The following is a 14078-nucleotide window of genomic DNA, read 5'->3' as shown; positions in this document are numbered from 1 at the left end:
TGTGTGTACGCTTCCTGCTGTACGGAGTGTAATATCACCCTCTCCCTTCCAGGATATTAATAACAATATCACAGGGCCGGTGAACACAGCCTGCGAATCATTATCATCCTCTCCCCCTCCAGATAGTAGGAACGATATCACACAAGAGCTGTACCCTCCTTGCGATATTGGAGGTCATAGAATAGGCTTCTTCCGGGAATATTAGGAGCAATATTACTGGGTGGCTGTCCAGTCATGGCGATGTTGGGAGTCATGTTGTACTCTACTCCCCGGGATGTTAGGATCAGGGTCACGGGGTGTGTGTACAGCTAGTGCGATATTAAAACTAAAATAATGCTCTCCGTCCCAGGATATTAGGAACATCACAGGTAGGTGTACCCTGCCTGTGGTATTAGGAGTAATAATATGATTATTAAACATTAATGATCGATTTTAATAATTATCAATCTTACTAATAATTAATAGGATACCATCATTAATTACGGATAATCATTTCAAACACATGAGTATGCAGGCTAAAAATTAATGATTAATATTAATGTCACTTAACAATCTTATTAGTCCCTAATACTAAGTATTAGTTTGTTACCAGCATCACTGTCTATGGATATAAGTAAAATTAATTTCTGATATCATTATTTGATTATTAATAGTGATATTATTATTAATTAATATTACAAATCGTTCACATTTTAAACCACTCTGAATGTTTACTATCTTCATTGTGATCATTAATTTCTATTATTATTATTAATTTTTATTATATTTATTAATATTAATAATTAATAGATTCGTTCATGATATCCACTGGAAGGAGGATGATATTACCTTAAATATCACAAAAAGTGTACACGCCCCCATTGATATTGCTTCGAATATCCACTTGGGAGAGGAGGATAGGACACCCAACATCGCATGTAGGAGAAACATTCTTGGGATACCGTTCTTAATATTCGGGGGGAAGAGGATGATATGATTCCCAATACAGACGGTTGTACACCCTCTGAGGGTGTACACACTAGGGGTGTACACCCGTTTGTGAAAGAGTTCATAATTTTCAGAGAGGGAGATGACATTACTCGGAATGTGGGAAACAGGCTGTGAGTCCACCCTGGCTCCCAGCCGACAGGGGGCGGGCCGGGGCCGCTGCTGGGGGCCGGATCGCAGGGGGCGGGCCGGGGCGGCTGCTGGGGGCGGGATCGCGGCCAGTTATTCTGGTGGCTGAGGCAGGAGAATCATTGAACCCAGGAGGTGGGGGTTGCAGTGAGCCGAGATTGCGCCACTGCTCTCTAGCCTGGGCGACAAGAGCAAAACTCCATCTCAAAATAAAAATAAAAATTAAAAATAATAAAATATCTTTGTAGAGATGAGGTCTTTCCATGTTGCCCAGGTTGGTCTTAAAGTCTTATGCTTAAGCGATTCGCCTGCCTTGGCCTTTAAAACGTTGAGATTACAGGTTTAAGGCACTGTACCTGGCTCCCACATTTTTAATGTATAATATGAATATATTCATTTGATGAAGCTGTAAAATAGAATTACATATATGTGCACACATATTTATGTATATTAACTATGTATATGTGTGTAGGAAGGGGCGGAAGTGCCTCAGGCAGATGAAAGTCATAATGGAACCCTGGGGCCTTGTAAGGAGAACATTCCCAGAGTCCTTAGGGCTGAGACACATCTGCCAGGTGGAGATGACTGCCTCCTGCATAGCTGACACAGGTGGGGCACTGGGCTCTCTGATAATAATAAACAGCATCCGTTAAGTATTAATGAAGGGCTGGACTTTATCTGCCTTTATACTTAGTGTTCTCATTTCACACACGAGGAACCTGAACTTAGAGGTCAACTGACTTGGCCCAAGGTCACACAGTTAGGAAGAGGTAGAACCAAGATTTGAGTCCCATACTATCTGCCAAGTGGCTTTTTTTTTTTTTTTTTGAGACGGAGTTTCACTCCGTTGCCCAGGCCAGAGTGCAGTGGCATGATCTCTACTCACTGCAACCTCCACCTTCTGGTTTTAAGCGATTCTCCTGCCTCAGCCTCCCAAGTAGCTGGGATTACAGGCATCCACTACCACACCCGGCTAATTTTTGTATTTTTAGTAGAGACGGGGGTTTCACCATGTTTGGCCAGGCTGGTCTCGAACTTCTGACCTCAGGTGTTCCACATGCCTCGGCCTCCCAAAGTGCTGGGATTACAGGTGTGAGCTACCGTGCCTGGCCTGTAGCATCATTTATTATTACGTAGTCAATCCTGTTTTACTGATGTTTCACATTCTAACTCCTCCCTGAAGATGACGGTGGGGATGACTGGTATCCAGTTAATCAGTCAGTAAAGATTTATTAAGCACAGTTACTGAATGCTGAGAACAACTTTCTGACCCTCTGTCTTAATTCAAGGGTAACATTTACAGCGTTGAGGAGAACACCTCAGAACCTGTGAGAAATGGCCAAAGCGGCAGTCAGAGGAAAATTTAGAGCCTTCGATACATTTACTAGTAAACAGAGAGGATGAAAAACAGGTGAGTGAAGCATTCAACCCAACAAACTACAAAAACAGCAGTTAAATAAAAGAAAAACTAAAAGAATGCCAGGTGCAGTGGCTCGAACCTATAATCTCAGCACTTTGGGTCGCTGAGGCAGGAGGATCATTTGGGCCCAGGAGTTTGAGACCAGCCTGGGCAACACAGTGAGACTCCATCTCTAAAAAAAAAGAAAAAAAGAAAAAAGAAAAAAATAATTTTAGTTAGCTAGGTATAGTGGCATGTACTTGTGGTTCCAGTTACTTAGGAGGTTGAGGCAGGAGGATTGCTTGAGACTGGGAGGTCGAGGCTTCAGTGAACCGTCTTTGCACCACTGTCCACTCTAGCCTGGGCAACAGAGTAAAACCCTGTCTGGAAAAAAAAAATGCAGAAAAAAAATATGAAGGAAACAAAAACCAAGGTCTGGTTCTTTAAAAAGATTAGTATAGGCCGGGCACGGTGGCTCACACCTGTAATCCCAGCATTTTGAGAGGCCGAGGAGGGCGAATTACGAGGTCAGGAGTTCAAGACCAGCCTGGCCAGCATGGTGAAACCCTGTCTCTACTAAAAATACAAAAAGTTAGCTGGGTGTAGTGGTGGGTGCCTGTAATTCCAGGTACTTGTGAGGCTGAGGCAGGAGAATTGCTGGAACCTGGGAGGTGGAGGTTGCAGTGAGCCGAGATGGTGCCATTATACTCCAGCCTGGGTGACGAGAGCAAGATTCCATCTCAAAAAAAAAAAAAAAAAAAAAAAAAATCAGCATAGTATTATAGAATATCTGTGGACATCTATGGACCAAAGATTCTTTACTCAGGAGGGAGGGAGGAATATTTTTTCCTCCTACCAACCTTCCAGTAACAATTGCTTGGCAAAATATATCAGTTATCTGTCACTGTGTAATAAATTAACCCAAAATGTAGGGACTTAAAATAAGAAACACGTTTCTCATGGTTTCTTTGGGGCAGGAATCCATCTGGGGTTTAGCTGGGAGCCTCTGGCTCTGGGTCTCACAAGGCTGCAGTTAGGGTGTCGGCTGCACGAGTTGTCTCCAGGCTGGCGTGGGGTGACATCCAATGCCAAGACGTGGCTGTTGGCAGGTCCTGGTCTTCATTGGTGGTTGACTGGAGACGTCAGTTCCTTGGCACATGGGCCTCTCCATAGAGCTACTCACAGGGTGGTTTCATTGCTTCTTCCCCAGGGCAAGAGCAGAGCAGAGGGCGAGAGAGACACCGAGACAACAGTTTTTTTGTAACCTAACCTTGGAAGTGACATCCCATGACTTTTGCCATATTCTAGTATTCTTTTAGTTAGAAGCGAGTCCCGTGTCCAGCCATGCTCAAGGGAGCTGATTAGGCAAGTGTGTGATTACCAGGAGCTGGAGATCATTGGGGCCATCTCAGAGGCGACCACCACACAGAGGGCTCGAGGTCACACTGGAGGTCAAATGTTCTTTTTGCTAAGTGAGGGCAGTGCCACACACCTTGGCAGGTGCCTAAGCCAGGGATTGGCTGCTAGACAGTAAGCTCTGCTACTTTCCAGTCACATGAGTCCTGGGATCCCTAATTCCCCACCTGAAAAATGGGGTGAGAACAGAGATGAGGGCTGGAGAAAGTGGTTTGCAAAGTGCAGAATGCCCTTCAGAAGGTAGCCATTGTTAAGAGGACAAGGTTACGGAAGTGAGTATCGGGATTTCTGTTCTTCTTTTTTTTTTTTTTCCTTTGAGACAAGGTTCGTCACTGTCACCCAGGCTGGAGTGCAGTGGCACAATCACGGCTCACTGCAGCCTGGATCTCCAGGGCTCAAGTGATTCTCCTACTTCAGCCTCCTAAGTAGCTGAGACTACTGGCGTGTACCACCATTCCCGGCTAATTAAAAAAAATTTTTTTTAGTAGAGACAGAGTGTCTCACTATGTGGTCCAGGCTGGTCTCGAACTCCTGGACTCAAGCAATCCACCCACCTCAGCCTCCCAAAGTGTTGGGATTACAGGGGTGAGCCATCACGCCCAGCCATTCTTTTTTCTTTTTTTTTAAATCTTTCATTGGTATAAAACATATACACAGCAAAGTATATAAATCATATGTATGGTCATGTTCTCCTGCTTTTGAACATTCTTTTAAAACAAGTGAACTTTAAGTTCCTTTAACTTTGTGTACTTTCTGGAACCTTCTATGGTGAGATAATATTATTATGATAATCAGAAAAGTGCCACCTTTAAAAGGTATAGTTTCTGTTGATTAGTTTCCAGGGAGAAAGCGTTTTAAAATTCCTTATCTCACTGGGGTTTTACCATGCCTCTGGGAGAAAGGCCGAGAGAGGATTAATTTCCTTGTGGGTGAAAGGGGGAAGTCACTCCCCACTCCGGGCTGGCAGGGGACTGAAGGTGGTGTCCTACATGGGCACTGGGCAGTGAACCACCTGCAGACTCCTGGCACCGAGGGCCCTGGGCAAGGCCAGCTCCCCACATCCTGCCCGGAGTGGCCACCGCCAACTCTGATGGAAAAGGCACTGGCTCACCAAATCCTGGGCTCTAGAAAAGTTCTTCTGGGAATCTGCCCTCCATAAGTTGTCACAATGCAGCCAAACTTTATGTCCAAATAGATTTAATGCAGCAGTATTTTTAATAGCAAAAATTTAGAATTAATGTGAGTATTCAACAGAAAGAAATTGGTTAAATAAATCCAGTTGTTGAAAGGTAGAATATTTCACAGGCGTTAAAGTATGGTTCTGAAATATAAATTTATGGTCTTTAATGTTTCCAAAATGAAGAAAGATAAACAAATGCGCAGACAGAGGGATGTCTATAATATAAATCTGTGGAGAACCGCCTGGAAGGAAATGTGCCAATAGAGTAAGCCGGTTCCGTCCTGCCGGTGGCATTATGAGTGATTATTTTTCTTCTTATTTAATATCTCTAATTGTCTATAGTAAGCATGCCAGTTACATAAGTAACAGAAGTCAACAGCAAAGCATTTTAATCCTCCATGTCCCCCACTCAGCCCTCCCAGTCCTTCTCCACTTTTATTTATTTTTTATTTGAGACGGAGCCTCACTCTGTCGCCCAGGCTGGAGTGTAGTGGCCTGATCTCGGCTCCCTGTAACCTCCGCCTCCCGGGTTCAAGCGATTCTCCTGCCTCAGCCTCTGGAGTAGCTGTGACTACAGGTGCCCGCCACCATGTCCGGCTGCTTTTTGTATTATTTATTTTTTATTTATTTATTTTTGAGACGGAATCTCGCTGTCGCCCGGGCTGGAGTTCAGTGTTGTGATCTCGGCTCACTGCAAGCTCCGCCTCCCGGGTTCACGCCATTCTCCTGCCTCAGCCTCCCGAGTAGCTGGGACTACAGGTGCCCACCACCACGTCCAGCTAATTTTTTGTACTTTTTAGTGGAGACGGGGTTTCACCGTGTTAGCCAGGATGGTCTCGATATCCTGACCTCGTGATCCGCCCGTCTCGGCCTCCCAAAGTGCTGGGATTACAGGCTTGAGCCACCGCGCCCGGCCTGAGGTCTCTGATTCTTTGCTTCTACAACTGACTCTGCAGCTTTACTGTGTGGCCTTGGCCAAGTCGCTGACCCTCTCTGAGCCCCAGTCTTCCTTACATCTGTGGAATGGGATCACAGGCTGATCTTCTGAGGATTAGATGGTGTATTCATTGCCTAGGGCTGCAGTAACAAACTACCACCAAATTGTGGGTGGTTTCACACAATAGACGTTTGTTCTGTCTTGGTTTTGGTGACTAGAAGCCTAAAACCAAGTGCTATGCTCCTGTTGAAGGTGTTAGGGGAGGGTTCTTTCTTGCCTCTTCCAGCTTCTGGTGGCTCCTGGCATTCCTTGACTTACATCACTCTAATCTCTGCCTCCGACTTCACATGGCCTCCTCTGTGTCTCCGTCTCCGTGTTTGTATTTCTCTCTTCTTATGAGAACACTGCTCGTATTGGATTTAGGACCAACCCTAAACCAGTTTGACCTCTTAAGTGGATTACACCTGCAAAGGAACTATTTTTAAATAGTTCGCGTTGAGGCCGGGTGCAGTGGCTCACACCTGTAATCCCGTCACTTTGGGAGGCCAAGGCAGGTGGATCACCTGAGGTCAGGAGATCAAGACCAGCCTGGCCAACATGGTGAAACCCTGTCTGTACCAAAAATACTAAAAAAAGAAAAAAGAAATAAAATTTAGACAGATATTGTGGTGGGCACCCATAATCCCAGCTACTTGGGTGACTGAGGCAGGAGAATCGGTTCAACCCGGGAGGCAGAGGTTGCAGTGAGCCGAGACCGCGCCACTGTACTCCAGCCTAGGTGACAGAGTGAGACTTCATCTCAAAAAAAAAAAGGTCACATTGACAGGTTCCAGGTGGACATGAATTTTGGTGGGGCGCTATTCAAGTGCAGGGGGGATGCAGGACGTGAACGTGCCAGGGGTCCTGCGTGGAAGGGTCTATGCCCTCATCACCCTCTGCCTCTTGGGGAGGACTGCTGTGACCACAGACTCTCCCAACCTTCTCTTTCCTGGTCATTCCACCTCTGCCTTTTCTTTCCTCTCTCTCCGTCTCCAGAGGCCACATCATCCAAATTGCTTATATGATAGATAAGGGAACCAGGGCCCAGAAAGGGGCTAGGCTGGTCCCAGGCCCCTCTACCAATTAGGGGCAGAGTCGGCACTAGAGTCTGGGTCCCCAACTCCCCACCCCCCAGCTCTAGGGACGACCCCACCCCCACGAAGTTCTGCCTGTCTCTCTCTGAGACTTTGACTCTTTTGGGTGGGGACAAGGCTCCCAGGCCTGCACCCTCCCATCGCTCTCAGCATCCCTATTTGTCCAAGTGCACCACCGATCCTGGCCTTCCGAGTGCCTCTGCCCTGCAGCAGTCCCCACCTCTACCTTGGGGTTCGAGCTTTGCTGTTTCAGCCAGGCAGCCCCCAGGAGCTGCAAGGGGAGTGGGGGTGCTTCTTTTAGCCCAGTCCCAGCTCCCGCACCCCGGCCTGACTGTTGCAGGGCTCGGGGTGTGGGCACAGGCTGCTGGGAGGAGGCAGGGAGCCATCTCCTGATGCTTGGTGTTAGACGTGTGTGCGCGCAGGGCATACGTCTGTGAGTGCCTGCTGTGTGGCAGGGCACACCTGTGTTCTGCTTCTTGTTTGAGCCCCTTTGGGACTGTCCTCACTGGGTAACCTCATCTCCCAGAGGTAATGCTCTTTGTCAGCGAGAGACTGATTTTAATCCCATCTGTCTGGCTCCAAAATCTGGACCACCCCCTGTTACGTTAAGTGCAGACGTTGGGGGTTAGATGTCCAGCCTCCAATACCCACTTTCTCTAAAGCAGGGAGGTTTTGCCCCCAGGGAACAATGGATCCTGTCTGGAGACATTTTTGCTTGTCACAGCTCAGGGGAGGGTGTCACTGGCATCCAGTGGCTAGAGGCCAGGGATACTGCTCAACATCTCACAACACATGGGACAGATCCCAACAAAGAAATGCCTGTCCCAAACGTCCAGAGGCCCAAGGCTGAGAAGCCCTGGTCTGAGCAGCCTCGTGTCTGACATGCTGCCCACTGTCATGGCCCACTGTTCTGGGTTAAGCATTGCTGCCTCCTCCAGGCTTCTCTTCTAAAATGTACTGCCAGGCCGGGCACAGTGGCTCACACCTGTAATCCCAACACTTTGGAGGCTGAGGCAGGAGGATCCTTTGAGCCCAGGAGGTCAAGGCTGGCCTGGACAACATAGTGAGACCCCATCTCAAAAAAAAAAAATCAGCTGGGCCAGGTAGGATGCCTGTGGTCCCAGCTATTTGGGGGGCTGAGGTGGGAGGATTGCTTGAGCCCAAGAGGTCAAAGCTGTAGTGAGCTATGATTACATCACTGCACTCCAGCCTGGGTGACAGTGCAAGACCTTTCAAAAAAAAAAAATGTATTACTGGCTGAGGTGGGAGGATCACTTGAGAGTCAGGAGTTCCAGAGCAGCCTGGGCAGCATAGCAAAACCCTATCTCTACAAAAAATTTAAAAATTAGCTGGGCATGGTGGCACACGTCTATAGTCCTAGCTACTTAGGAGACTGAGGCAGGAGAATCGTTTGAGCTCAGGAGGCTGTGAGGCTGCAGTGAGCTATAATTGTGCTACTGCACTCCAGCTTGGGGTGACAGAGTGAGACCCTGTCTCAAAAAAAAAAAAAAAAAAACCAAGAAAGAAAAGGAAAAAAAGTCAGGTGTGGTGTCTCACACCTGTAATCCCAGAACTTTGGGAGGCCCAGCAGGGAGGATCACTTGAGGTCAGGAGTTCGAGGCCAACCAGGCCAAAGAGGTGAAACCCCGTCTCTACTAAAAATATAAGCAAAATTAGCTAGGTGTGGGTGCCTGTAATCTCAGCGACTCGGGAGGCTGAGGCAGGATAATTGTTTGCACCCAGGAGGTGGCAGTTGCTGTGAGCCGAGATCGCACCACTGCACTCCAGCCTGGGCGACAGAGTGAGACTCCATCTCAACATGTCAAAAAAAAAAAAAAAAAAAGAAAAAAAAGAAAAACAAAAGAACTTAACTGCCTGTGGGAGAGTTGGGCAATACCTTACAGTCTCCCCCTATGTGTAGCCAGTGTATCACTTCCTCCTCTGCAGAGAGGAGGTGGCTGCCAGTGAGAGGGCACTAAGGGTCTTCCCATGGCCACTGTCCTTGACTTCTGGCAGATTGCCCCAGTTCAATGAGCTCATTCAGGGCATCTCAGATTATGCTCTTTTTTTTTTTTTTTTTTTTGAGACGGAGTCTCGCTCTGTCACCCAGGCTGGAGTGCTGTGGCCGGATCTCAGCTCACTGCAAGCTCCGCCTCCCGGGTTTACGCCATTCTCCTGCCTCAGCCTCCCGAGTAGCCGGGACTACAGGCGCCCGCCACCTCGCCCGGCTAGTTTTTTGTATTTTTTAGTAGAGACGGGGTTTCACCGTGTTAGCCAGGATGGTCTCGATCTCCTGACCTCGTGATCCGCCCGTCTCGGCCTCCCAAAGTGCTGGGATTACAGGCTTGAGCCACCGCGCCCGGCAGATTATGCTCTTTCTGGAAAAAAAAAAAAAAAGAAAAAAGTCAGTGAGCAGAACTCCTACAATGTAAAAGTGTCCTCTTATAAGTTGTTCTAAATCTTTGGTGCCTGTTGCATCCTGGTCAGAGCAACCCTTGCACTCTGGTCATAGATGTGAAAACTGGTCTTCGGTAATGAGGTTTTTTTTTTTTTTTTAGACAGTCTTGCTCTGTCGCCCAGGCCAGAGTACAGTGGCACAATCTCAGCTCACTGCAACCTCCACCTCCCAGGTTCAAGCGATTCTCCTGCCTCAGCCTCCCAAGTAGGTAGGACTACAGACACCACCACCACGCCTGGCTAATTTTTATAGTTTTGGTAGAGACGGGGTTTTGCCATGTTGGCCAGGCTGATCTCAAACTACTGACCACAGGTGATCCACCCGACTCGGCCTCCCAAAGTGCTGGGATTATAGGCGTGAGCCACCACACCCAGCCTTGGGTAATGAGCTTTGAAAACCCAGCTTAGAAATCTTCCCTAGTAACCACCGTGAGGCTAGAGGAGGCTCCTGCTGTACAGAAATTCAGGTGCTACTTTCCTGTGGAAAATAAGGAGCAGATGAATCATAACAACGAGTAATCAAAATGATGGTCATTCGGGCAGACCACTGTCCAGAAAAAAAAGAAAAAATTTAAAAAAGAAAATTAAGGCTGGGCTTGGCTTGCACCGGTAATCCCAGCACTTTGGGGAGCTGAGGCGGGCAGAGCAGTTGAGGCCAGGAGTTTGAGACCAGCCTCGCCAATATGGTGAAACCTCGTCTCTACTAAAAATACAAAAATTAGGCATGGTGGTACATGCCTGTAATCCCAGCTACTCAGGAGGCTGAGGCAGGAGAATCGCTTGAACCCGAGAGGTAGAGGTTGCAGTGAGTTGAGATTGCACCATTGCCTGGGCGACAGAGCAAGACTCTGCTAAAAAAAAAAAAAAAAACTACACACACACACACACACACAAAACAAAAATGGAAAAGGAAATTAAAACAATAAATGATGGTGGCTCTTTGATTTGCTGTTGGTCTATGTGAGGCCCTGTGCATGGGATTTCACAAACATGTTCTTGAATCCTCTCAAAACCAGCTTGAAGGTTGGTGGCGTCTCCCTGGTGTGACAGGGTGTGTCATACATCTGGCGTTCAGCAACAACAACAAAAATATAGAAATGGGGGTCTCGCTATGTTGCCCAGGCTGGTCTCCAACTCCTGGGCTCAAGGGACTCTCCTGTCTCAGCCTCCCGAGTAGCTGGAATGCAAGTACACACTTCCACACCCAGGCTAGCAACTGTTTTCTAAATGAATAAATCAAATTAGTCAATTTTACAGAAGGGGAAAATGAGGCTTGGAGAGAGACTTTGATGGACATATTCAGACATGGGACTTGCGGAGTTTTATAGTTTTATAGATTCTTAGTTTTTTTTCTTGTTTTTTTTTTTTGAGACAGAGTCTTGCTCTGTCACCCAGGCTGGAGTGCAGTGGCGTGATCTTGGCTCACTGTAACCCCTGCCTCCCAGCCTCAAGCAATTCTCCTGCCTCAGCCTCCCAAGTAGCTGGGACTATAGATGCGTGCTACCATACCTGGCTAATTTTTGCCTTTTTAGCAGAGACGAGGTTAAATGTTAGGCAGGCTGGTGTCGAACTCCTGACCTCACGTGATCCGCCTGCCTCGACCTCCCGAAGTGCTGGGATTACAAGTGTGAGCCACTGAGCCCGGTCTTTTTTTTTTTGTTTTTCTTTGAGATGAAATTTCACTCTTGTCACCCAGGCTGGAGTACAATGGTACGATCTCGGCTCATGGCAACCTCCACTTCCAGGGTTCAAGTGATTCTCCTGCCTCAGCCTCCCGAGTAGCTGGGATTACAGGTGCCCGCCACCACGCCCAGGTAATTTTTGTATTTTTAATAGAGACGAGGTTTCACCACGTTGCCCAGGCTGGTTGCAAACTCCTGACCTCAGGTGATCAGTCCATCTCAGCCTCCCAAAATGCTGGGATTATAGGCGTGAGCCACTGCACCTGGCCAGATTCTTAGTTTTGGATGGGCCAAGACCTCGTGCCTCTGATACAGTCATTTTCCATATCATATTTTTGTTTCTGGCGTTCTGCAGAGGGCAGTGTGATTTAATCACTTGAACACTTTGTGGAACTGGGCAGGAAGCACTCTGTCCATTTCATCGATGGGCAAACTGAGCCTCCCCCAACTGGGCCCTGTGCCTCCTCGGGTTGGGGTGGATAACAGCAAAACAGTGCAGGGAGTGGGGAAGCTCTGGGAGGCCTTGATCAGAGCGCTCTGGCTCTGCTACTTTCCAGCTTGGTGGCCTCCTGCATCCTCATGTGGGCAGGGGAGTTATGAGACCTGCTGCTGGGTTGGGATGAGGTGGATGAAGGTGCTGGGCAAGTGTGGGATTGATTTTCTGTGGGGACTCGAGTGGAATGTTTCTCTGTTGGCTCAGGGGGAACTTGAGGTTAAGAACATGGACATGAAGCCGGGGTCAACCCTGAAGATCACAGGCAGGATCGCTGATGGCGCTGACGGGTGAGCAAGGTTTCAGGGTGGGGGGAGTCTGCAGGCCTGGAACAGGCAAGGCGGGAGGGGCGGGAGGGGCGGGCAGGGCAGCCCTGTGAACTGGTCAGGCAAGAGGGACTTCAGGCCAATGGGCCCTTTTTCACACCCTTCTCCCCACACCCCTGTTGGCCCCCACTTCATGTCTGAGGCTAGGTTTGGGGACCTGAAGAATTTCAGAGTTGATGCCGTATGCTCTGTTCTTTTGCCCCAACAGCCATTGAAAGGGAAGGTGGAGAAGTCCCTGGAACTCTGCCTGGCCCCCTGCGGGGCAGGTGCCTCTAGGGAACCCCCAAATCCCCAGAGACACCACCCTCTTTACCCAGTGGAATGGCCACAGGCTGGCCTTTCATGCTCATTAAACCTGGGCAGCCACCAGGGAAGGCTGAGTGGTCTCGCTGGCATCCTCTTGGTTAGAACCAGAGGCCTCACCGCCTCCGTGAGTCACAATCCAGTGAAGGGCTGTCTCGCCTGCAGAACATGTTAGTGCCATCTTGGAACTATGCTTTATCTACCTTTTTTTTTTTTTTTTTTTTTTGAGATGGAGTCTCGCTCTGTCGCCCAGACTGGAGTGCAGTGGCCGGATCTCAGCTCATTGCAAGCTCCACCTCCCGGGTTTACGCCATTCTCCTGCCTCAGCCTCCCGAGTAGCTGGGACTACAGGCACCTGCCACCTCACCCGGCTAGTTTTTTGTATTTTGTAGTAGAGACGGGGTTTCACTGTGTTAGCCAGGATGGTCTCGATCTCCTGACCTTGTGATCCGCCCGTCTCGGCCTCCCAAAGTGCTGGCATTACAGGCTTGAGCCACCGCGCCCGGCCCTATGCTTTATCTACTTTTGATTAGAGAGGGGGCGGGCAGATGCACATCATAGGAGCTAAGAGAAAAGTGACTTCTTTCTCTTACTTGGGCCCCTCAAGTTTGCCAAAATGTGTGGTACCCTTGGTCTGAGACTCCCGAATGAAGGCACCCCATGACCCAGAATGCCCCACTTTCAGGAACCCTGCAGGTCGAGGCCAGGATCCTGTGGTGATCTTGCCTAGAAGTCATACAACCCCGGTTGCATACCTGTAGTGACGGGGAGCTCACCACCTTAGGTTGGCTGTTTGTGGCTAAATTTAATAGGTCTTCAGATATCTAATAGATAGCATTTCTCTCTCCCAGGAGAGCCACCCCCAATTCCTGAAGCTGTCAGTATAAGTTACCCTTCTCTCAACAACTTGATCCCTGCTCCAAATGGAATGTGCTACCACAGTGCTAAGTCTGAGCAGGTTGTTACCTCCCTTGTTTTAAGGCACAGATCTCAACTAACACAAGCTTTGGTTCTTCCAGCTTGTGGCCAACCAAGATCCTCTAACCCAAGCTGCTTTATCCAGGCCTGAGCCCTGAACCTCACCTGCTACCTCTTCTCCTACAGCTTTGTAATTAACCTGGGCCAGGGGACAGACAAGCTGAACCTGCATTTCAACCCTCGCTTCAGCGAATCCACCATTGTCTGCAACTCACTGGATGGCAGCAACTGGGGGCAAGAACAACGGGAAGATCACCTGTGCTTCAGCCCAGGGTCAGAGGTCAAGGTGAGGTCAAGAGGGGAAAGGGCACTGGGGATGATGTCAAGGGGAGGGCCCAGATGGAAGGGAGCCTGGCCTGGACACAGGCGCTGGCCTTGTTTGAGCCATCAGGCACTGCCCTGGTCCATTTCCAGGGCCTCCTGCCTCCTTGACATCCTCCTTTCCACAGTTCACGGTGACCTTTGAGAGTGACAAATTCAAGGTGAAGCTGCCAGATGGGCATGAGCTGACCTTTCCCAACAGGCTGGGCCACAGCCACCTGAGCTACCTGAGCGTGAGGGGCGGGTTCAACACGTCCTCTTTCAAGTTAAAAGAATAAAAGACTAACAACCGAGATTCCCCGTCTGAGGTCTGAGTCACAACAGGATCAACAGCCCT

At 48.7% G+C, this 14078-nt stretch overlaps 1 protein-coding gene across 1 annotated transcript; it reads left to right on the top strand.

Moving 5' to 3' along the window:
• The first annotated feature begins 2501 nt into the window (after positions 1-2501).
• On the top strand, positions 2502-14036 carry LOC105464481 (galectin 2). The gene is made up of 5 exons (XM_071080546.1): positions 2502-2527; positions 11335-11452; positions 12021-12103; positions 13547-13706; positions 13870-14036. Exons 1-5 carry the CDS (start codon positions 2517-2519, stop codon positions 14017-14019), a joined length of 522 nt encoding a protein of 173 aa, XP_070936647.1. The 5' UTR covers positions 2502-2516; the 3' UTR covers positions 14020-14036.
• Positions 14037-14078: the final 42 nt, after the last annotated feature.

The sequence above is a fragment of the Macaca nemestrina genome, chromosome 15 (genome assembly GCF_043159975.1).
Source record: "Macaca nemestrina isolate mMacNem1 chromosome 15, mMacNem.hap1, whole genome shotgun sequence".
Classification (NCBI taxonomy): domain Eukaryota; kingdom Metazoa; phylum Chordata; class Mammalia; order Primates; family Cercopithecidae; genus Macaca; species Macaca nemestrina.
Note: the sequence above shows the minus strand (reverse complement) of the source record. Positions and strands in the feature narration are given on the sequence as shown.

Excerpts from the sequence above, each read along its gene's own strand:
- LOC105464481 (XM_071080546.1), top strand. Across the intron at positions 11,453-12,020 it reads GTGCCCGCCACCACGCCCAG|GGGGAACTTGAGGTTAAGAA; the intron begins GTAATTTTTGTA and ends CTGTTGGCTCAG. Across the intron at positions 12,104-13,546 it reads ATCGCTGATGGCGCTGACGG|CTTTGTAATTAACCTGGGCC; the intron begins GTGAGCAAGGTT and ends CTTCTCCTACAG.